Source organism: Ranitomeya imitator, chromosome 9 (genome assembly GCF_032444005.1).
Source record: "Ranitomeya imitator isolate aRanImi1 chromosome 9, aRanImi1.pri, whole genome shotgun sequence".
In the NCBI taxonomy this organism is placed as follows: domain Eukaryota; kingdom Metazoa; phylum Chordata; class Amphibia; order Anura; family Dendrobatidae; genus Ranitomeya; species Ranitomeya imitator.
Genome location: NC_091290.1, coordinates 40,563,482 through 40,586,565, shown reverse-complemented (window position 1 = coordinate 40,586,565; position 23,084 = coordinate 40,563,482). Strand labels below are relative to the sequence as shown.

The window sequence follows — 23,084 nt, the reverse complement described above, 5'->3', positions numbered from 1 at the left end:
ACTTTATTATCACCTTTTATTTTTTAAAGTACAAACATTAAGTCAAGGCAAAAAATACATCTAGTAAATCGATATGAACATAAATAAATGGCAGATATATAAAGTTTCAAACGGGTTATAATTTAACCATCAGGTATAGCAGGAACACATAACATGACCGTAAAATAGAACCAAAAAATGCCGAGACTGGTGTGACAAGCAATTATCCAGCATGACTATACCGCCACTGCATGGTAGTAACCGCCATGCAAGGGTTAAGCAGCACGCGCCGTCTTGTGAGGAGTACTGAGCCGATTAAGGATGATTAACTAGGAATTGGGGACAGCGTGACAAAGCGGAAAATTACTTAACCGCTTCTTAGCCGATGCACAAGTGAATATGTATCCAGAAAATGTAGGATTTATTGCTTTATTTGTTGCATTTGACTCGTAAATTTTTTTAAAAAAATTCTCTCTAATATTATGTAGGTTTTCCATGCTGTAGATGTTCAGCATCATTTATAAAGAATAGTGGATGATTATATTTTTTGCAATGAATGTTTAATAAATGCAGTTAATTTAGCAGATACCATGTACATCACTGTCAGAGTCGTTTGTCACAAATAGCCAAGAGGAACAATGGAGGAGTTGAGGCGGCGGCTGCGGTTTAGGGTGCAGATGCAACGGTCGCGTGATATTTGGCACATGTGTCGTCATATATTTTCTGAGAACGGTAAGTTGTTTGCTTCAGAAAAAAAAGAATGTAAGAGAATTATTGCAAGAACTTACACCCAGATATCTTCACTGAAGGTCCTCTCGGGTGCGGCATCCAGTGGCCTAGAACTGCAGAATTACATGGAATGTGGATAGAATCACCTCCAACGTCTTGGCACGTTACATTAAGTTTCAAACATGGCACACTGTCAACACCTACAGAACAACGGATGTCCCAAGGTGCGAGATCAAAATTGGTCAAATCAGCATGGCAGGGTCTACCAGTCCAGATGGGTCTTCTTGGTCTTCACAGCGCGAAGTGCAAGTGTCCATCGTTCAAGCCACATTTAGATAAGGAAATCCACAGATACTTCAGATTAGCATTTAACAAAGTATAACAGGGCGCTGCCCTCTACCCGGAGCTCATCGATGGATTTCAGGTCTAGTTCTGGAGGACCAAAGTCACCAAGCGGAGTCCCGTTGATGGCGAGTCTGAACATGCCAGACTCAGGAAGGATTAGTATCTGAATTTAGCATAAAAAAATAAAATCAAAATGGTTACTAGAAGAAAAAAAAACACTCAAGTGGTGTCATCTCTTAGGCTTCTTTCACACTAGCGTCGGAATCTCCCCGTCGCAATGCGTCAGGGAGAGATTCCGACGCTAGCGTTTGCTGCATTGCACAATGGGTGCAGCGGATGCATTTTTCCGGCGCATCCGCTGCCCCATTGTAAGGTGCGGGGAGGTGGGGGCGGAGTTCCGGCCGCGCATGCGCGGTCGGAAAAAGCGGTCCGTCAGGAGAAAAAAACGTTACATGTAGCGTTTTTTTCTCCCGACGGTCCGCCAAAGCACGACGCATCCGTCGCAAGACGGATGCGAAGTGTGGCAATCCGTCGCAAATGCGTCGTCAATAGAAGTCTATGGGGAAAAAACGCATCCTGCAAACACTTTTGCAGGATGCGTTTTTTCTGCAAAACGACGCATTGTGACGGATTTAAAAAAACGCTAGTGTGAAAGTAGCCTTACTCGGACATTGTTTTAGAAGTATATTAAATTATTAGAATAACTTTTGTATTGACTATTATTCTATTAGAAGTTATTTATGCTCAGAATGAGGCTCCTTCCCATGGCTGCTTAAAAAAAACAATGATAGATAGATAGATAGATAGATAGATAGATAGATAGATAGATAGATAGATAGATAGATAGATAGATAGATAGATAGATAGATAGATAGATAGATAGATAGATAGATAGAATTTGTGGCTTGTGTAGCTTACTGTACATGTATTAACCTAATAAATAAATGATTGAAGAAACCAGCAAAGGTAAAGCAGATAGCTGTGGGCTTTTCTTATCAGGCTGGACAGGTCCTTGGTTATTTTGAGCTTTCCAGCCCTCAGATTCCCCAGAAGTGGAGCATCATATGAGATTCTCCAATTATGGGGATTCGTTTTTGCAAAGGCACCGGGGCAATTAGAGTAATGAGTATTGAGGTTGATGTCAACTGTAAATTTTCCAAAAACACAGCGGACATAAAGCCGTGGTGTTAGTAATGGAGAGGTGTCTATCAGACACCCCCAATACTAACCAAATACCGTAATATAAAAAAAAACACACAGAATTTTTATTATTTAAATAAACACTCCCTGACACTTTCCCTGGTTCACCACTAATTAATTTTTTTTTTTTTTTAAATGTAGTCCACTGAATCCAATGTAGTCCAGCAAAGTCCATGTTAATGACGTAATCGCTCAGAATCGCCAGGGCTGGCGCAGCGCAGAGTGACCTGGCAGTGGTTGTTTGCAAAGACTATAGAGTCTAAGAACGAGGCTCCATAGTTTTTGTATGGAGGATTCGATGGACTTCTCTAGACTTTGTTGGATTACGTCTGCAGACACCTCTCCTTTACCAACACCAGGGTTGTTACCAGCTGTGTTTTTGGATAATTCATAGCCGACATCAACCCCAAACCTCATTTACTCAATTGCCAATGCATCAGGGCACTGGGAAGAGTGAAGGCGAAGCCTAAGAATTGGAGCATCTCGAGTGATGGGCGACTGCAGGCTGATATTGTTCGGCTGGGAAGGGCCCAATAATCACAGCACTCCCCCAGCCTGATAATATCAGCTCTCAGCTTTACCTTTGCTGGTTATCAAAATTGGGACCACAATTCATTTTTTTCATTTATTTATCTATTATCTATTTACCTCATATCTAACTAACTATCTCTATATTTACACATCTTTAACACGTAAACATATTTCATTTCTATTCCATTAGGTGTCACATGGACATCACACGGACATGCCCTATAGATTATAATCGGTGTCCGTTTGTACGTGTCTCCAGTACGTATGAAAATGGAAGCCACATGTACCGTAAACACAGACGTGTGAAGGTGGCCTAAATGAGTACACCCACTTTGAATCAATATCTCGCCAAATACAAGAACACTTTCCAAAATTTTGACAAAACTGAATTTTATAGGACTTTTTTTTTTAGTTCATAACATTTTATCCTCATGTAATCTGAGAGCAGCATGATGTAGGGGCAGAGACCCTGATTTCATTGAGGTGTCACTTGCTAGTCACAACTTTCTTGCTGCAGATCGCAGATCTAGCAGAGCTGTGTATAACGCCGCCCACATGACCGATTGGCAGCTGTATACACTGTGGATTGACAGAAAGCTGCTAGTCAGTGGTGGGAGCAGAGTGACACTGAGTAAGAGGACTAGCAGGCACGAGAACATCTAGTCTTATAGTGATGGTCTCTTCTTGATAAAATACTGATATTATTGAAACAGCAAAACGCAGATCAGAAAGTGACACATTGCTGGAATCAGGGTCTCAGCCCCTACATCATGCTGTGCTCAGATTACATACATACAACCTGCTGACATATTTGCCTTAGGCACATTAAAGAAACTTATATTTGCATTTATTTTTTGTTAAAGTGGTGTGACAAGTTGTAGTTATGACAAATTTGCTCATAGGAGGCAGAACGCTTAGGCAATATTCACACGTTGCTTTTCTTTTTCTGCGTTTTCTTTAATACAAATTTTAAGCTGCTTTTTACACTACCAGCAAAGTCTATGAGATTTCAGAATTCTCAAGCACATACATTGGTTTTATTTTCCTGACTGATTTGGAACACTGCTGCATTTTTGCCACACGTCACTTCTTTCAGCATTTTTTCTGCGCATTTGCAGCATTTCGTCACCCGTAGGAAACAATAGGTAAGCGCAAAAATGCAGGTATCAGTTTTTGCTGTGTTTTTGGTGGAAAAAACCTTAAGGAAGTTGCATCATGATTTTTTTTTTGAGGAGGCACTATACTTTATTAGCATGCACGAGAGACAACAAAAATGCAGCAAACAAAACGCAGCAAAACCTGCAGGAAAAAAAAGCAGCAAAAACACAACGTGTGAACATAGCTTAATTTTGTCTTCAGCTTTGTAGACATTTATTATGAGCTGTAAAAATGATGTGTCAGACATTGCCCCAATTTGCATGTCATGGTCATAGAACTGCTTGCTGATAATATTGGTAAGTCACAGACTTGTTGTTTGCTGTAAGCATCACCGGTCCGCACCTCCATCTCATAGCCAAAGAACTCACCTCAAAATATTTATTTGTATGAAACACAAAAAAAGGCGTCTGGATTTGTTGTGGTTCCCCCCATGACTGTCCCATGGAATAGTTGTAGTACAAAGACTCATCTTTGAAGCTCGCAGCAAGTTTAAAAGGGATGTTGTTCTTAGATTTCAATGTGAGAGTTATCCTATAAGAGAATACATCAAAGATATCAGATACTGGTGGAAAACCCCAATTCTTCATCGAGAATAAAAAACATCAGTGTTATTACCGCCAATACTGATTATATAAAGGGGATTATGTGTCCTGAGACCACCACCATTCGCTTATACGAGAAGTGTTCAGCTCAGGAGATCTCAGGGGAGTGCGGAAGCAGTCGAAAGCCTTTGACTTTCTATTCTTTCGTGTGTGTTCTCGGGCCGGAACAATGTTCCGTTGTTTCCTGAGCTGAGCACTTCTTAGCGATCTTTTGAGTCATTGGTGGCGGAAGGAAACATAGCAATCTCTGAGGTTACTATCTGTGCAACTGCTGCATGTAGTTCCCGTGTGGTAAGATTTGCATTCATAGACGCAAAAGTAAGAGCTCTGCAAAGATGCCGATTGACGAATAAGCAGCCGTATGAGACGGAAGAACAGATGCCTGGAGGCCTCACGGGAGGCTTCAACCAACCGAAGGTGGGGGAGGAAGCAGTGCCCTTCAGGGGTGTCCTAGCTTGGCCCGATCTTCTGCATTGTTCACTGGTTTCGATCTGCCACTGGTATGCCTAGAGGCGATCCGATCTCTGCAAGAGCGTATTGGGAAGACCAAGAAGGCATCCAAATGTCTGAACGGAGTGGTGGGTAGAGCTGCCCAGCGCCGATACTATTGAGTTGGGAGCCAGCTGGCCAGGTGTAGGCTGCACTGGTGGACACAGACTATAAAAGGGCCCATAGCTAAGAACAGTATATGGGCCCTTGGTAGCCCAATAGTTCATCATCCTCCACAATTCCACCTGTTTTAGAGGTAGAAATGGGCCCCCTTACCTCTTGGGCCCAGTTAAACCAATGCTATATCTGACCCATGTAGCCTTTTTTTTAACTAAAGATTTCTTCTTAGTGTCACCTCCTGGTGACGGGTGGCTCCTGTGTCCCCCAATGAAGCATCACGGTCTTGGTAAACTATCCATACAGCCTAGATCACCTATAAGGGGTACAGAAGTGGCAGCTGCACCCTGGCCCTGATGCCCAGTCTGAACCAGTGGCGACAATGCCATGTAAGAAGGCCCGAGGGTCATAGATATAGAATGGAAGGGTGCAGATTTTGCTTTGCAGTCAAACTACTCTTTAGCACCGAGAATAAAACACAATGTGAGAGAACACACGACATAATGAAAAGCTAATTAAAATCATAGTTCACTGACTCTTGTGGGTTTTCCGTCACCAAACCCCGAACCAGGATCATCTGACCTTCTGACAAGCCCGTGGGCAATGGCCTGGACAGGGGGAGATTCTGTTTGCAAAGGAAATGAAGGTTACTCGATAAATTATGTCCTAAAATGTGAATGTATTGAAAGATGAAATATGAAAAGATTAAGTGGGCATCAATCACAGACAAATAAATCATACGACTGTACCCTGGTCCTGGTACAGTACAGTTACATGCATTCAATGGCCGGATGCGCCTTTTCTCAGTGCAGTGGACGCACGTGCTACAATGTTTGTAATGTATTTTCTATACGATCACATATATATGTACAAGCACTTACCAGATCGGAATTTCCAGGTTTTAAAGGCTTAAAAGAAATACAAAAAAAAACACATTAATTTCAGCTTTGCACATAAAGATATAGCCATTATTGTTTGCCAGGGGGGACACAGACAGCAATTGGTCCCCTCGTAAAAAAAAATTAAAAAAAATAGGGGGCCCCTTATTCCTTATCAGCTAACTTAGGCCAAGTTCACATGACCGTATTTTTATTAAGAGTGCGGTCCAAGGAAATATGGACGTCACAAGGACGTCCCGAAGATCAAAATACTCAATCGGGCTGCTCAGATGAACGTTTTCTCTTTTTTTACTTTTTGATGGACCGAATCTGAGCAAAAAAATAAAAATAAAAAATTTGAAGCATGTACCAGTTTCTTCCGTATGGCGACTATTGAAGTCTATGGGTGCACAAATGCTATGTTCTGGTAGTATCAGAGAACATCTGGCCAGTGCCGGTAACAGCTGACCGGCGGAGCGGCCATTTGTTGCACCCCATCAATCAGACACCCAAGGGTAGACCATCAATAAAAATAATAATTATAAAAAAAAAAAAAAAGAGTAGTGACCAACTCCTTTAACTCTAGTGTATAATTACTTTTCGCACCTCCACTGATCAGATATTGATGATATGTCATAAATAAAAAAATAAAAAAAAGTAGTGGCCAGCCTCTTTTATTCTAGAGCACAATTACTTTTAAAATCCTGAAAATGAAGAACATTCACATCGTAATATCACAGAGTGGCTCCATCGGGTGAATAAACTGAAAATGGCATTTTCTTATATTTCATACAAGTCATATGTAAATACTTTCATGGCCAAAAAGACAAAAGTATTCTAGGAGCGATACCTTTATTGGCTAACCAGAAAAAAAATACATTTGATAATAAACGTATCATTCCTAGAACACTTTTGTATTTTTTGAGCATAAATGTATTTAGATTTTTCTGGCTAATGTAGTAGCATAAAATGACTTTTTATTGTACATTAGGTCAAAATTCTATCCATTACCTGGCAGAGCGGGTAATCGGTCATTTCAGCATGATAAGGCTATTGAAATAAGTTAAAAAAAAAAGTTAGATATTATATTTCCAATGCATAAAACATGAGTTTTTAAAAATCGTTACGTTACATAAGCCGGATTATGAGGTTTCAAAAAACAAACCAATGTTAGAATGTAAATATCCCTATCACTTACATTAGTGCTCAGAAATGAGATCTCCTTTACAGTGACATCTCCGTAAACCCCCAATGTGTCCACATCACGGAGGGGGAGACGATAGGAGAAGTCCAGGAAATGATGTCCCCCAATGCTGACCTATACGGGAGAAGAAACCGCCGGCTTGTTTTATCTATGTCTTTTACTAAGCTTCTCTCAGATGATTTAGGTTTCAAATAATCTTTATTGTTTTTCTTAATAGGGGGAATACAATATACACGAGGGATTAAAAACGTCCAAGAAACAACAATAATAGGTTAATAGGAGTTGAGGGCACATGAGGGTCCAGATCTCCATTGACGTAGTTTGTGGTCAGCTGAGAGGAGATCAGTAAAAGACAGATAAAGAACTGTATTATCTCACTGATGAACACATATCTGCAAAAGTACTGGACAGTGGAGTAGATACTGGGGGGCAGAGGGTGTGATCACCCCGGGCCCCGCGCTCGGAGGGGCCCACCTGAAGCTACTTATACTGTTAACTAACAGCGCACCGGTATAGTTTTTTCCTGCGGTAGAGCGGGGGAGACATGATCTCCCTGCACTACTGCTCTCAGCCTGTGGTCTACAGAACTGGCTGAGACACCGGTGACGCACAGGACATCAGAGTCCTGGCGCGGTGACTTCACTGCGGTGCGTCGGGACTCCTGACCTGTACGTGTTCCGGTTAGAGGACGATATGTTGGTCCACCTGCGCTTTGCCAGAGGACTCGTCAAGATCGTGGATTAGGCGAGTATATGGTGTGCTGAACAGAATAAAAAAAAACCTTGTGATGTAACTGTGGGGAATATTAAAGTATGGGGACCCCCGCACACATTGTAGGGACTACGGTGGGTGCCCTTTATACATTGTGGGGGCAATCATACAGTGTGGGAGCTAGTGTTAGGACTAGTATGCAGAGTGTGAGCAATTATACGGGCTATTAAACAGCGTTGGAGCCAATGTGGGGATCTTATACCATTTGTGGGTTAATGTTGTTGCAGAGCTGTACTTAGGAAAGCTTCAATCAGCAAGATATCTTGAGTAAACAGTATTTACTTCATACTGGATAAACATGAGATACAATTCAGTGTCACACAGTCCGTGCACTGAAGACAACACATTCATGAAGAAAAGCAAAACCGAAAGTAAAAAAACAAAACAACCACCCACTGAGAGCTTCCCTCCCCACATTACAGCAAGTATATGACTTTACACACTATCGCCATCTGCTGTCTGGTTAGTATAAAGTCCTCCTTTCTCTTATAATAAGTCCCAATCTGTTGCGTATGCCAACACCCTTTCTCAACAGTAAGGACTTATTCAATCAAACCCAACTTTTTTATTAGTCTCTGATGTTTATCAGCATTCAACGCCTTCGTGAAAATGTCTGCTGTCATTTCTTCAGTAGGACAATACTCTAACTTCAAGACTCCGTGTTCCTGATGATCTCTCAAGAAATTATATTTCACATCAATATGCTTGGTTCTTGGATTGACTCTTTCCATCTGAGCAAGAACAAGACATCCTTGATTGTCCTCTTTTAGTTTTGTTGGTGCCAACTGTGGTTGTCCTAATTCTGTCAACAATTGTCTTAACCACAGTACTTCTTGACTCGCGTGTGCTGCGGCAACATATTCTGCTTCTGTTGAAGATAGTGTCACAATTGACTGTTTCTGTTGCTTCTATCCATTTATTAGCTTCTTCCACTGGAAGTTTAGATATTTCCTCCCAAGAAGTAGGCTCATAGATTTTTCTTATGCTTGTCTTGTATGAGAGACGTTTTGGTGGTTTTCCTTTGTTCTCTCTCATTGAACGTCTTGGTTCTGTGTCTGTTTGTAGTTGTGATTCTTCACTTTCAGTATTTTGTTCTTCATTAACTTCTACTTCTTTCTCATCAGATATTTCTTCAGTTGTGTCATTATTGGTTTTCTCATTTTTAGTTTCAACTGAAATCATAATGTCTTCATTTAAATCTTCAATGAATGTCACACTGCTACTCACCGTAACTCTGTCTGTTTTGGGATCTAGGATTCTGTATCCTTTGCAATTTTCACTATATCCAACAAATATTCCTTCCATGGATCTGTTTTGAAGTTTGGAACGTTTTTCTGTTGGAATGAATATGAAAACTTTACATCCAAAAACTTTTAAATGATTGACACTTGGTTTCATACCTTGCCACACTTCATATGGAGTTTTCGTCAGTTTTCTAGAAAAAAGTCTGTTCTGTAGATAAGTAGCTGTCATTGCTGCCTCACCCCAATATTTTTCTGGTAGTTTGGAATCCGTCAGCATACATCTTATCATCTCTGTTAGAGTTCTGTTTTTCCTTTCTGCTACTCCATTTTGTTCAGGTGTGTATGGAACCGTTTTTTGGTGTTCTATCCCATTTTGTCTTAAGTAGTCTTCTATTCTGTGACTTGTAAATTCACCTCCATTATCACTTCTGATGACAATTGGCTTCCTTTGAAATTTGTTACTTGATCTTGTTACATAGTCTACAAGTTTATCAAAAACTTCACTTTTGTTTTTAACCCCTCTGTGACCTTAGACGTACTATCCCGTCGAGGTGCCCTGGGCTTATCTGACCCTGGACGGGATAGTACGTCATAGCCGATCGGCCGCGCTCACGGGGGGAGCGCGGCCGATCGCGGCCGGGTGTCAGCTGCTTATCGCAGCTGACATCCGGCACTATGTGCCAGGAGCGGTCACGGACCGCCCCCGGCACATTAACCCCTGGCACACCGCGATCAAAGATGATCGCGATGTGCCGGCGGTGCAGGGAAGCACCGCGCAGGGAGGGGGCTCCCTGCGGGCTTCCCTGAGACCCCCGGAGCAACGCGATGTGATCGCGTTGCTGCGAGGGTCTCACCTCCCTCCCTGCTCCCTCCAGCCCCGGATCCAAGATGGCCGCGGATCCGGGTCCTGCAGGGAGGGAGGTGGCTTCACAGAGCCTGCTCAGAGCAGGCACTGTGAAGCCTGCAGCGCTGCATGTCAGATCAGTGATCTGACAGAGTGCTGTGCAAACTGTCAGATCACTGATCTGTGATGTCCCCCCCGGGACAAAGTAAAAAAGTAAAAAAATTTTTTTCCAAATGTGTAAAAAAAATAAAAAAAAATATTCCAAAATAATGAAAAAAAAAAAAAATATTATTCCCATAAATACATTTCTTCATCTAAATAAAAAAAAAAAACAATAAAAGTACACATATTTAGTATCGCCGCGTCCGTAACGACCCGACCTATAAAACTGTCCCACTAGTTAACCCCTTCAGTAAACACCGTAAGAAAAAAAAAAAAAAAACGAGGCAAAAAACAACGCTTTATTATCATACCGCCGAACAAAAAGTGGAATAACACGCGATCAAAAGGACAGATATAAATAACCATGGTACCGCTGAAAGCGTCATATTGTCCCGCAAAAAAAGAGCCGCCATACAGCATCATCAGCAAAAAAATAAAAAAGTTATAGTCCTGAGAATAAAGCGATGCAAAAATAATTATTTTTTCTGTAAAATAGTTTTTATCGTATAAAAGCGCCAAAACATAAAAAAATGATATAAATGAGGTATCGCTGTAATCGTACTGACCCGAAGAATAAAACTGATTTATCAATTTTACCAAACGCGGAACGGTATAAACGCCTCCCCCAATAGAAATTCATGAATAGCTGGCTTTTGGTCATTCTTCCTCACAAAAATCGGAATAAAAAGCGATAAAAAAATGTCACGTGCCCAAAAATGTTTTCAATAAAAACGTCAACTCGTCCCGCAAAAAACAAGACCTCACATGACTCTGTGGACCAAAATATGGAAAAATTATAGCTCTCAAAATGTGGTAACGCAAAAAATATTTTTTTGCAATAAAAAGGGTCTTTCAGTGTGTGACGGCTGCCAATCATAAAAATCCGCTAAAAAACTCGCTATAAAAGTAAATCAAACCCCCCTTCATCACCCCCTTAGTTAGGGAAAAATAAAAAAAAATGTATTTATTTCCATTTTCCCATTAGGGCTAGGGTTAGGGCTAGGGTTAGGGCTAGGGCTAGGGTTAGGGCTAGGGTTAGGGTTAGGGCTAGGGTTAGGGCTAGGGTTAGGGCTAGGGTTAGGGCTAGGGTTAGGGCTAGGGTTAGGGTTAGGGCTAGGGTTAGGGCTAGGGTTAGGGCTAGGGTTGGGGCTACAGTTAGGGTTGGGGCTAAAGTTAGGGTTAAGATTACATTTACAGTTGGGAATAGGGTTGGGATTAGGTTTAGGGGTGTGTCAGGGTTAGAGGTGTGGTTAGGGTTACCGTTGGAATTAGGGTTAGGGGTGTGTCAGGGTTAGAGGTGTGGTTAGGGTTATCGTTGGAATTAGGGTTAGGGGTGTGTTTAGATTAGGGTTTCAGTTATAATTGGGGGGTTTCCACTGTTTCGGCACATCAGGGGCTCTCCAAACACGACATGGCGTCCGATCTCAATTCCAGCCAATTCTGCGTTGAAAAAGTAAAACAGTGCTCCTTCCCTTCCGAGCTCTCCTGTGTGCCCAAACAGGGGTTTACCCCAACATATGGGGTATCAGCGTACTCAGGACAAATTGGACAACATCTTTTGTGGACCAATTTCTCCTGTTACCCTTGGGAAAACAAAAAGATTTTTTATTTTCACGGCTCTGCGTTATAAACTGTAGTGAAACACTTGGGGGTTCAAAGTTCTCACAACACATCTAGATAAGTTCATTGAGGGGTCTAGTTTCCAATATGGGGTCACTTGTGGGGGGTTTCTACTGTTTAGGTACATTAGGGGCTCTGCAAACGCAATGTGACGCCTGCAGACCAATCCATCTAAGTCTGCATTCCAAATGATGCTCCTTCCCTTCCGAGCCCTCCCATGCGCCCAAACGGTGGTTCCCCCCCACATATCGGGTATCAGCGTACTCAGGACAAATTGGACAACAACATTTAGGGTCCAATTTCTCCTGCTAACCTTGGAAAAATACAAAACTGGGGGCTAAAATATAATTTTTGTGGAAAAAAAAATATTTTTTATTTGCATGGCTCTGCGTTATAAACTGTAGTGAAATACTTGGGGGTTCAAAGCTCTCACAACACATCAAGATGAGTTCCTTAGGGGGTCTACTTTCCAAAATGGTGTCACTTGTGGGGGTTTTCTACTGTTTAGGTACATTAGGGGCTCTGCAAACGCAATGTGACGCCTGCAGACCATTCCATCTAAGTCTGCATTCCAAATGGCGCTCCTTCCCTTCCGAACCCTCCCATGCGCCCAAACGGTGGTTCCCCCCACATATGGGGTATCAGCGTACTCAGGACAAATTGGACAACAACTTTTGGGGTCCAATTTCTCCTGTTACCCTAGGGAAAATACAAAACTGGGGGCTAAAAAATAATTTTTGTGGGAAAAAAATTTTGTTTTATTTTTATGGCTCTGCATTATAAACTTCTGTGAAGCCCTTGGTGGGTCAAAGTGCTCACCACACATCCAGATAAGTTCCTTAGGGGGTCTACTTTCCAAAATGGTGTCACTTGTGGGGGGTTTCAATGTTTAGGCACATCAGTGGCTCTCCAAACGCAACATGGCGTCCCATCTCAATTCCTGTCAATTTTGCATTGAAAAGTCAAACGGTGCTCCTTCCCTTCCGAGCTCTCCCATGCGCCCAAACAGTGGTTTACTGCCACATATGGGGTATCAGCGTACTCGGGACAAATTGGACAACAACTTTTGAGGTCCAATTTCTTCTCTTACCCTTGGAAAAATAAAAAATTGGGGGCAAAAATATAATTTTTGTGAAAAAATATGATTTTTTATTTTTACGGTTCTGCATTATAAACTTCTGTGAAGCACTTGGTGGGTCAAAGTGCTCACCACACCTCTAGATAAGTTCCTTAGGGGGTCTACTTTCCAAAATGGTGTCACTTGTGGGGGGTTTCAATGTTTAGGCACATCAGTGGCTCTCCAAACGCAACATGGCGTCCCATCTCAATTCCTGTCAATTTTGCATTGAAAAGTCAAATAGCGCTCCTTCCCTTCCGAGCTCTCCCATGCGCCCAAACAGTGGTTTACTGCCACATATGGGGTATCAGCGTACTCAGGACAAATTGGACAACAACTTTTGGGGTCCAATTTCTCCTGTTACCCTTGGTAAAATAAAACAAATTGGAGCTGAAGTAAATTTTTTGTGTAAAAAAGTTAAATGTTCATTTTTATTTAAACATTCCAAAAATTCCTATTAAACACCTGAAGGGTTAATAAACTTCTTGAATGTGGTTTTGAGCACCTTGAGGGGTGCAGTTTTTAGAATGGTGTCACACTTGGGCATTTTCTATCATATAGACCCCTCAAAATGACTTCAAATGAGACGTGGTCCCTAAAAAAAAATGGTGTTGTAAAAATGAGAAATTGCTGGTCAACTTTTAACCCTTATAACTCCCTAACAAAAAAAAAAATTGGTTCCAAAATTATGCTGATGTAAAGGAGACATGTGGGAAATGTTGCTTATTAAGTATTTTGTGTGACATATCTCTGTGATTTAATTGCATAAAAATTCAAAGTTTGAAAATTGCGCCATTTTCAAAATTTTCGCCAAATTTCCGTTTTTTTCACAAATAAACGCAGGTACTATCAAAGAAATTTTACCACTATCATGAAGTACAATATGTCACGAGAAAACAATGTCAGAATCACCAGGATCCGTTGAAGCGTTTCGGAGTTATAACCTCATAAAGGGACAGTGGTCAGAATTGTAAAAATTGGCCTGGTCATTAACGTGCAAACCACCCTTGGGGGTAAAGGGGTTAATTAAGTATGTGACTGTGTATCTTGAGTAATCGTCTATAAAAGTCAACATGTATCTATTGCCTCCTGATGTAGTCACTTTCATGGGTCCACATACGTCAGTATGCACCAAATCAAGTGGTCTTTCGCTTTTCATCTCACTTTCTTTTGGAATAGATATCCTTGTGGCTTTGGATTTTATACAACAATCACATCTTATGGTAATTGAGCAATCTGATATCTTTAAATCTTTTGTCAATTCTTTTCTCTGTAGTTCCCTTATACTGTCAGGGTGTCTATGTCCTAGACGTCTATGCCAAATGTGAATACAGTTTTTGTGATCATGTGTACATACCTTCATCTGTTCCTTTGGTGTGTCAAAATGATATAATTGTTCATCTGCCTTGACTTTGGTTATCACCTTGTTTCCTGCAATAATTGCACACTCATTATCTTTGAATTTCACTGTAAGTCCTTTTGCTGTTAAACGTTTCACAGATAATAATCCGCCTTCCAATTTTGGAACATACAACACATCTTGTACAAGTATCTTTGAATCTTGTCCGAACTTGTTTGAACAATTTAGCATACCTTGTCCGATACCTTCTGCGGTTATTTTGCTTCCATCTGCGAGATAAATGGCTTCTTTCTTATCTAAATCAAGATCAGTAAAGAAATTCTTGTCACTTGTCATATGACTCGTTGCTCCTGAATCAATAAACCAACCAAGTGATGATTTCTTGTCTGTTACTCTAAATGTGCCATTCCAATTATTCTCACATGAATCGGAAATTGTGTTTTTTACTTTCTCTGTATGCTTTTTATGTTGTAATTTTTGTTGTTCTGCTTTCCATATGGTACAGTCTTTCTTTAAATGACCTTTTTTCTTACATCTGAAGCATTCTCTTGTCTCTTTATTATAGGTTTTTTTGAATTCTGTAGCTTTAAGAGCGTTTTCACTGTCCTTTTCAGTAGAAGAATCATTTCTTTGTTCTTTTCTTCTCTGATATTCATCTATTAGTCTTGTTTTCACAAAATCTAATGTAATGTCAGTTTCTGGTCTCGTCTCAAGGGCATTTATCAAGGCTGTATACGAATCTGGTAAACTGCACAACAATATAGCTGCTACATGACTTTCTTTAACATCTTCACCAATAGATCTTAGCTGTGATATCACTTCCATCAGTGAGAATATGTGCTTCTGCATATCGTCATTTGCACTCAATCTCATACTGTACAGCTTTCTTAATAAAAATAACTTGTGATTCAAGCTAGGTCTTTCATACAGTTTTCTTAATGCTTCCCACATTCCCTTAGCTGTTTCTTCATTTCTTATATGTATTAATTGAGCATCATCCTCTAATAAGCTAATGGTGGCTCTCGCTTTTATATCCTTCTTATCCCATGTCTGATTATCTTGATCTGGTCTTGCTGTAACAATTACTTCCCATAGATCATCCTTAGATAACAACATCTCTACTTTGAATTTCCATAACTGATAATTTTCACTATTCAGTTTAGCTACTGTAAATTTCAGTTCTGTGTTACTCATCATCTTTATATAGTCTTACTTGTTTAGAGAGTTGTACTGAAGATATTCTCCTGTATGTAATGTTAATTCTCTGCAATTATATCCAGCTCCTGGGATGCTGAATTCCTCTGTCACTCTGTATCTGGATTTAGTTCCTTCTGTTTACAGAGCTTATCTGTGTGCTCCATTATCTGGGCTATAAACCAGGATCCTTCTGCCTGAGCTTGTAGTGCAGACCTGTAGTGTCTGGGGTGCCTGGGATGTCTGGGGTTATCTGGGGTGCCTGGGGTTATCTGGGGTTATCTGGGGTGCCTGGGCCCATAACCTGTTGCAGAGCTGTACTTAGGAAAGCTTCAATCAGCAAGATATCTTGAGTAAACAGTATTTACTTCATACTGGATAAACATGAGATACAATTCAGTGTCACACAGTCCGTGCACTGAAGACAACACATTCATGAAGAAAAGCAAAACCGAAAGTAAAAAAACAAAACAACCACCCACTGAGAGCTTCCCTCCCCACATTACAGCAAGTATATGACTTTACACACTATCGCCATCTGCTGTCTGGTTAGTATAAAGTCCTCCTTTCTCTTATAATAAGTCCCAATCTGTTGCATATGCCAACAAATGTGGGGTCATTAGACAGAGTGGGAACCAATGTGGGAACATTATACAGCGTGGGAGCTAATGTGGGAACATTATACAGCGTGGGAGCTAATGTGGAAACTACACAGCATGGGAGATTTGTTGTGAATTCTGTTGTCAGGCTCCCTCCTGTGGTCATGAATGGTACTTCGGCTGGTTCTGTCCATGGACTTTCTCTGGTGCCTGTGGGTGTTTCTGAGTTTCCTTCCACAGGTGACGAGGCTAATTCGTTAGTGGGCTGCTCTATTTAACTCCACTTTGATCTTTGCCCCATGCCAGCTGTCAATGTTGTACTATGGCTCCAGTTCGCTCCTGGATCGTTCTGAGTTCCTGTTGCTCCAGCAGAAGCTAAGTTCCTCTATGCTATTTTGCTTGTTTGCTATTTTTTCTGTCCAACTTGCTTTTGTCAATATTGCCTTGCTTGCTGGAAGCTCTGGGACGCAGAGGGGCGCCTCCCGCACCGTGAGTCGGTGCGGAAGGTATTTTTCCCTGCACTCTCTGCGTGGTCTTTTGTAGGTTTTTGTGCTGACCGCAAAGTAACCTTTTCTATCCTCGGTCCGTTCAGTAAGTCGGGCCTCACTTTGCTAAATATATTTAATCTCTGTGTTTGTATTTTCGTCTTTACTCACAGTCATTATATGTGGGTGGCTGCCTTTTCCTTTGGGGAATTTCTCTGAGGCAAGCTAGGCTTTATTTTTCTATCTTCAGGGCTAGCTAGTTTCTTAGGCTGTGCCGAGTTGCATAGGGAGCGTTAGGCGCAATCTACGGCTATTTCTAGTGTGTTTTGATAGGTTTAGGGATTGCGGTCAGCAGAGTTCCCACGTCCCTGAGCTCGTCCTTATTATCAGTAACTATCAGGTCCATTATTTGTCCAAACCACCGGATCATAACAGAGATTATGTGGGAACATTATACAGTGTGGGAGCTAATGTGGGAACATTATACAGCGTGAGAGCTAATGTGGGAACATTAAACAGCGTGAGAGCTAATGTGGAAACATTACACAGCATGGGAGATTATGTGGGGCTATTATGCAGCATGCTAACTAATGTAGGCCATTCTATAGTGTGGGGGCTACTGTAGGATTCATTATACTGTGTTTTGTTGTAGCAGTGGGGACATCAAACTGTGTATAAGGGAGCTGTGGGGGCATCATACTGTGTATAGGGGAGCTATTGGTCTATTGTACTGTGTATATGGGTGGTGTGGGCACAGCATGCTGTGCAAAGGGTATCTGTAGTCTCACCACACTTTGTGTAGCTGAGCTGTGGGCTCATCATACTGTGTACAGGGGAGCGGTGGGCTCATCATACTGTGTACAGGGGAGCTGTGGCCTCATCATACTGTGTACAGGGTAGCTGTGGGCTCATCATACTGTGTACAGGGGAGCTGTGGCCTCATCATACTGTGTACAGGGTAGCTGTGGGCTCATCATACTGTGTACAGGGGAGCTGTGGCCTCATCATACTGTGTACAGGGGAGCTGTGGCCTCATCATACTGTGTAAAGGGGAGCTGTGGCCTCATCATACTGTGTACAGGGGAGCCGTGAGCTCATCATACTGTGTACAGGGGAGCCGTGAGCTCATTATACTGTGTACAGGGGAGCCGTGGGCTCATCATACTGTGTACAGGGGTGCTATGGGCTCATCATACTGTGTACAGGAGAGCTGTGGGTCCAACATACTGTGAACAGGGGAGCCGTGGGCTCATCATACTGTGTACAGGGGAGCTGTGGGCTCATCATACTGTGTACAGGGGAGCTATGGGCTCATCATACTGTGTACAGGGGTGCTATGGGCTCATCATACTGTGTACAGGAGAGCTGTGGGTCCATCATACTGTGAACAGGGGAGCCGTGGGCTCATCATACTGTGTACAGGGGAGCCGTGGGCTCATCATACTGTGTTCAGGGGATCTGTGGGCTCATCATACTGTGTACAGGGGAGCTGTGGACCGATTATAATGTGTACAGGGGGGCTATGGGTTCATCATACTGTGTACAGGGGAGCTGTGGGCCCATTATACTGTGCTTAAGGAAATTGTACATGGTTGTAGGGACTCAGGTGACATTATTAAATGTTAACTGGTCAATTAAGTATTATTATTATTATTATTATTATTATTATTATTATTATTATTATTATATGGGCACAGTGGGTACTATGACCATCAAAGGATCATTGGACAATATTACTTTCTAAGGGAAAAATGTGGACTTTGTTTTCTAGGGCACTTGCACAAGGCATTAATATTTTTAAGGGCTCAAATTTTCCATCTACAAGGCATAAAAGAGACATTTTACTTTGTAAGGGGAAAAGTTGTTGGGATTATTATGCATGCGCAAAGTAGTGGAGCAATGTTAGGCCACTTTCACACTGTCAGTATTTGGTCAGTATTTCCCATCAGTATTCGTAAGCCAAAATTAGGAGTGATGAGTCAGAGGAGAAGTATAATAGAAACCCGTCACCACTTCTGTATTTATCACCCACTCCTGGTTTTGGCTACAAATACTGAGGTAAAATCCTGACCAAATACTGAATGTGTGAATGTGGCCTTATTGTGTTAAACAGCAGGGGCATTACTAGAGACACATACGGCAACAGCGTCTTAGAATAAGGCTATGTGCACACGTCAGGATTTCTGGCAGAAATTTTCCTGACAAAAACCTGACATTGCTGCCATAAATCCGCATGCGTTTTTTTTTTTTGCGTTTTTGATGCGTTTTTTGCGCATTTATGATGCGTTTTTTCTTGCGTTTTTTTCTAAATGCATAGAATAGCGGGAAAAACGTGAAAAAAACCGCACAATTAATGAACATGTTGCTTTTTTTTTACCGCAATGCGTTTTTTTTTCGCGGAAAAAAACGCATCACGTGCACAAAAATTGCAGAATGCATTCTAAATGATAGGATGCAGGTGTCTGCAGTTTCTAATGCGGTTTTATCGCGGGAAAAAAAAAAACGCGAAAAAACCTGAACGTGTGCACATACCTTTAGGATGACTGCAGGATGAGCGGTTTGTGCAGGTTGGGGATAGATATGGACGGTGCTGGAAATGTGAGAAGTCAGATGTGTTTTTGTTGTAATCTCTGCAGCCGCGTCGTGGCAGGAGATTTTGTCATGTCGGTCTGGGCCACTTGGAAAATTGAACGACACCATCAGAAAAAATGTCATCAGTAAGTCACCATCTATACCTGTACTTTGATCTCCACTACAAGGTCACCATATGACAGTAATATCAGGGTTGGTGTCATTCTATAGAGTATCCACAGCTGGGTGGACCACCGTAGTTGTAATCAGGACTACTGGCTAGGGGCCATTCAGGTGCTTTGCACCCTCTGCCTGAGCTGAACCCCCTAGCTATGCATCGAGGGGTATGCCCCTGTATATACTGTGCTCCATTCACTATATATATATATATATATATATATATATATATATATATATACACACTTTTTTTTTTTTATAAAAAGCTGCACAGATAGGGGGAGAGAAGTAAAAAGTGACTCTGTAGACTCATGGATATACGTTGAAGTTACATTTGGGCCGCCATTTCTTTTTTGTGAAATGATAAAACTTTAGCAGATGACGTCCCATCAGCCTCTTACCTTTACTTTGTTGGCAAGAAAAAGAAAAAGAAGCAGAAAAGCCTCTCCTTTTCGAAGTGGGAAGCCTGAGAATTTGTGCTCATCTTGCCACTGGTCCCTGCGCATGGCATTGCAGATAACGTGAGCATCCGAAGAAGAAAAGCGTGGATTGAAGTGAAAGGCGATGTCAGAGCGGGGACGGGTGCTGCAGCCGCACTGGAAGTCAATTTGGAACCTGGGAATCACAAGCAGATTTTACCAAACTGTCAGAATGGAGCCCCCCAACTCCAGCATGTCACCCCCACGGCTCATCGAGCAATGAGCAGTATTGCAGATTCCATCACAACGATGGATTTGTAGCTTATGAAAGGCCTGATTCTGATTCTACCTGCAATATAAGATTGGAGGCATGAAGAGGTACAGAGACCCCAGAGAAGTGCTTGGCTACTGTAATGTGGAGGAATCCAATATGGATTTGTATCTGACATATCCACAAGATATCAACCTGAGGTTCCAGGAGTTTTTCAATGTTTCCCCACCTTGTTTCCAAATAGGTTTAGAATTTCTTAAAGGGAATCTGTCAGCAGGTTTTTGCTACCCCATCTGAGTACAGCATAATGTAGGGGCAGAGATCCTGATTCCTGCGCTGTTTCACTTAGTTTACTGGTTGCAGCAATTGTGATAAAATTACATTTTTTTTCGGCTGCAGATCTAGCAGAGCTGTGAATGCGGAGCCGTGTATAACCCCGCCCACACCACTGATTGGCAGATTTCTGTGTACACAGTGCGTAGGCAGAAAGCTGCTAATCTGTGGTGGGGACCTGGTTGAACAGAGCACAAGAACCAGGAGGCATAAGACACCCAGTAATAATCTCCTACTGAAAAAGAAATGATTTTTATTAAAAACAACAGCACACAGCCTAGTAAGTGACACATTACTGGAATCAGGGTCTCTGTCCCTACATCATGCTGCGCTCAGATTACATAGCAAAAAAAAAGTATTTTAACGAAGAAATGTCTATGTATTTGATTTGGATTTTATACACTGAAAAGTTTTTTGCTTTCCTGTCCGATGCCACCTGTGTGATGTACGTGATTTCCACAGACCCATTGACTTGTATTGGTAATATTCATCTGTTATGCAGGTGAAAAATGGACATGTTTCCATTATTTTCTGCACGGACACACAGTCCATAAGAAGAAAAAAACCATGGACATGTGAACATCTCCATAGACTAACGGGTGCATGTTCTATCCATGAAAACTCTGAATGTGAAACATGGACATCTGACTGAGACCTAAGGGCGCTTTCACACTGTATGCGGTGGGCCCGCTGGGGCTCACGTCTGAACCTCCCACAAAACAGAATTTGGATGCATGCGCCTACGTCCGACTGTTCGCCTAGAGCACATATTTGCTCTACTGTCTCCATTATACTCTATGGCCCTGTTGCACCATGCATCCAAATCCCTTTTCACGAGGATTCAGATGTATTTGTTGATTTTATTTCCCCCCAAAATTCGTCAAACCGTTGCACACAAATCGTAACATTTGCTCAAAAATTCATGGCCTCCAATTTTTTTTTCAAAAATAATAATTACTCCGGTTAAGGACTGGAGTACATTTACAGAAAAATTTTGTGATTTTTTTTTTTTTTTTTTAAATTGATGAATTGACTTCAAAATCAGCGTAAAACTAAAATCACATCCACAGTGCAATAAAAAAAAACAATAAACAAAACAGGTGTCTAAAAAAAACATCAAAAAAGCTGAAAATTAAAAGGCGAAGCTCGCGCAAATCAAAAACGGGTTGAAAGCGCCAGAAACTAAAGAAAAACATTAGTAGAAACAATAACGAATCAGACCCTACGAGAGAGAGGATTCCTAAATATGATAAAAGTAAAACAGGAACGTCCTTTAGATAATAGAAAAATGGCGACGGGAGACAAGTGCACCGAGTCACATACCGAAGAGCATCGCTGGCAACACGTCCTTGTATCAGGATCATTCGTCCATGTTGCAGACCCCCAAATATCGTACATGCGTAAGGAACAACCTGCATAACCAGAAGGCAAAGTAACACAATCACTAAAAAAATTCATCGTCATTACAGATTTACTATTAAGAAACATTCAAATATTTACAAATATTTCAAACAAATAGAACTTATACTTTCTATGATGCCAAACCTGACTTTGGCTTACAAATACTGATGGAAAATACTGAACAAATACTGAACGTGTGAACTTGGTCTCTAACCAAATTTTGAGAATTGATCAGGAACATTCTGAAAATTGGCCAACAAAATGTTGCGTCCTGCCCGGCCCTTCATTTGTAGGAGAACATTTACTAAGCCCGCAAGGGCAGGGTCCTCGCCCCTCTGTATCAGTCTGTCATTGTTAGTTTGTTTACTGTATGTGATATTTGTAACTTGTATGTAACCCCTTCTCATGTACAGCACCATGGAATCAATGGTGCTATATAAATAAATAATAATAATAATAATACTTCGTTTTCTACAGAACGTGTAACGAAAATATTTAGGAGGATTTCGTTTTTAACTTTCTTGACGTCAGTGAATAATAAACACAGCGTTTCCTCCCATAACTTGTGACCCGTAAGACATGATGGGGGACGTTACGTCTGCACAATGTTTAATGCAAAAATAAAACATTAAACTTTCCGCGTTCGCTTAGATAGAAAATATTGACAGCCTCAATGCAATAGCAAAGGCTCTTACTCTACTTGTCTGGCCGCTCTGATCTGGGGGAAAGGTTGTCAGCTGTGCTGGGTGGATGGGGGAAGTAAAAAAAAGTCTCCGACCCTAGAAAAAGTTTGACATCTGCAATGGTGGACCAGTGACAGGTCTGCGTTCACACTGGCAGCGCTGCGCAGAACCCACGGCATGCAGATTGTGGGGGGAAACAAGTATGTTATGTAAGTGTCCATCCGTCAATACATAAACCTCTCCCCCCCCCAGACAACCATGATGCAGCGACATTTTACTGTCAATATTACGGCGAAAAGTTTTAAACTGAGTTATAATTGGTCACGTTAATCCTCATTAATGTTATTTTTTTAACCATTTCCTTTCCAGAGCGCATACTTTAGGGGGGGGGGGGGATCAGGAGTAAAACAGGCCCTCGTACCCCTCTCAACGACTGCAAGCAATGCGCTTCTGATAGTAAATGACACACCTACAGACATGACATGTGGCGACCCAAGCAGGAATATCCTGTACACACCGGATAGAAGACAGGCGGCTGTAACAGCAGGGACAGGGGATCCATATCTGTGTCAGGCAATGGTTGAGTCACACACCAGGAAAG

The 23,084-nt window shown here is 41.6% G+C and overlaps 1 protein-coding gene across 3 annotated transcripts; it reads right to left on the bottom strand.

Moving 5' to 3' along the window:
- On the bottom strand, nucleotides 1-23,084 carry LGALS12 (galectin 12). 3 transcript variants are annotated; one of them, XM_069740110.1, is made up of 9 exons: nucleotides 23,001-23,084; nucleotides 21,723-21,811; nucleotides 19,778-19,991; nucleotides 7,227-7,346; nucleotides 7,040-7,078; nucleotides 6,032-6,058; nucleotides 5,687-5,775; nucleotides 4,311-4,473; nucleotides 1-1,216 (listed from the first exon to the last, which is right to left on the bottom strand). In XM_069740110.1, exons 1-9 carry the CDS (start codon nucleotides 23,043-23,045, stop codon nucleotides 1,070-1,072), a joined length of 933 nt encoding a protein of 310 aa, XP_069596211.1. In that variant the 5' UTR covers nucleotides 23,046-23,084; the 3' UTR covers nucleotides 1-1,069. The 3 variants fall into 3 exon arrangements, with proteins under 3 accessions (XP_069596211.1, XP_069596213.1, XP_069596212.1); XM_069740112.1 differs by having other exon boundaries at nucleotides 22,953-23,074; XM_069740111.1 differs by having other exon boundaries at nucleotides 22,957-23,046.

What these genes read in the sequence shown, in the direction of transcription:
- LGALS12 (XM_069740110.1), bottom strand. Translation starts at nt 23,045, where the DNA reads ATGGATCCCCTGTCCCTGCTGTTACAGCCGCCTGTCTTCTATCCG. An exon ending in TCTCATTTCTGAGCACTAAT is followed by an intron (nt 7,079 to 7,226) that starts GTAAGTGATAGG and finishes TTATTTCAATAG; the next exon opens with CCTTATCATGCTGAAATGAC. An exon ending in AACCTGGAAATTCCGATCTG is followed by an intron (nt 5,776 to 6,031) that starts GTAAGTGCTTGT and finishes CTTTGCAAACAG; the next exon opens with AATCTCCCCCTGTCCAGGCC.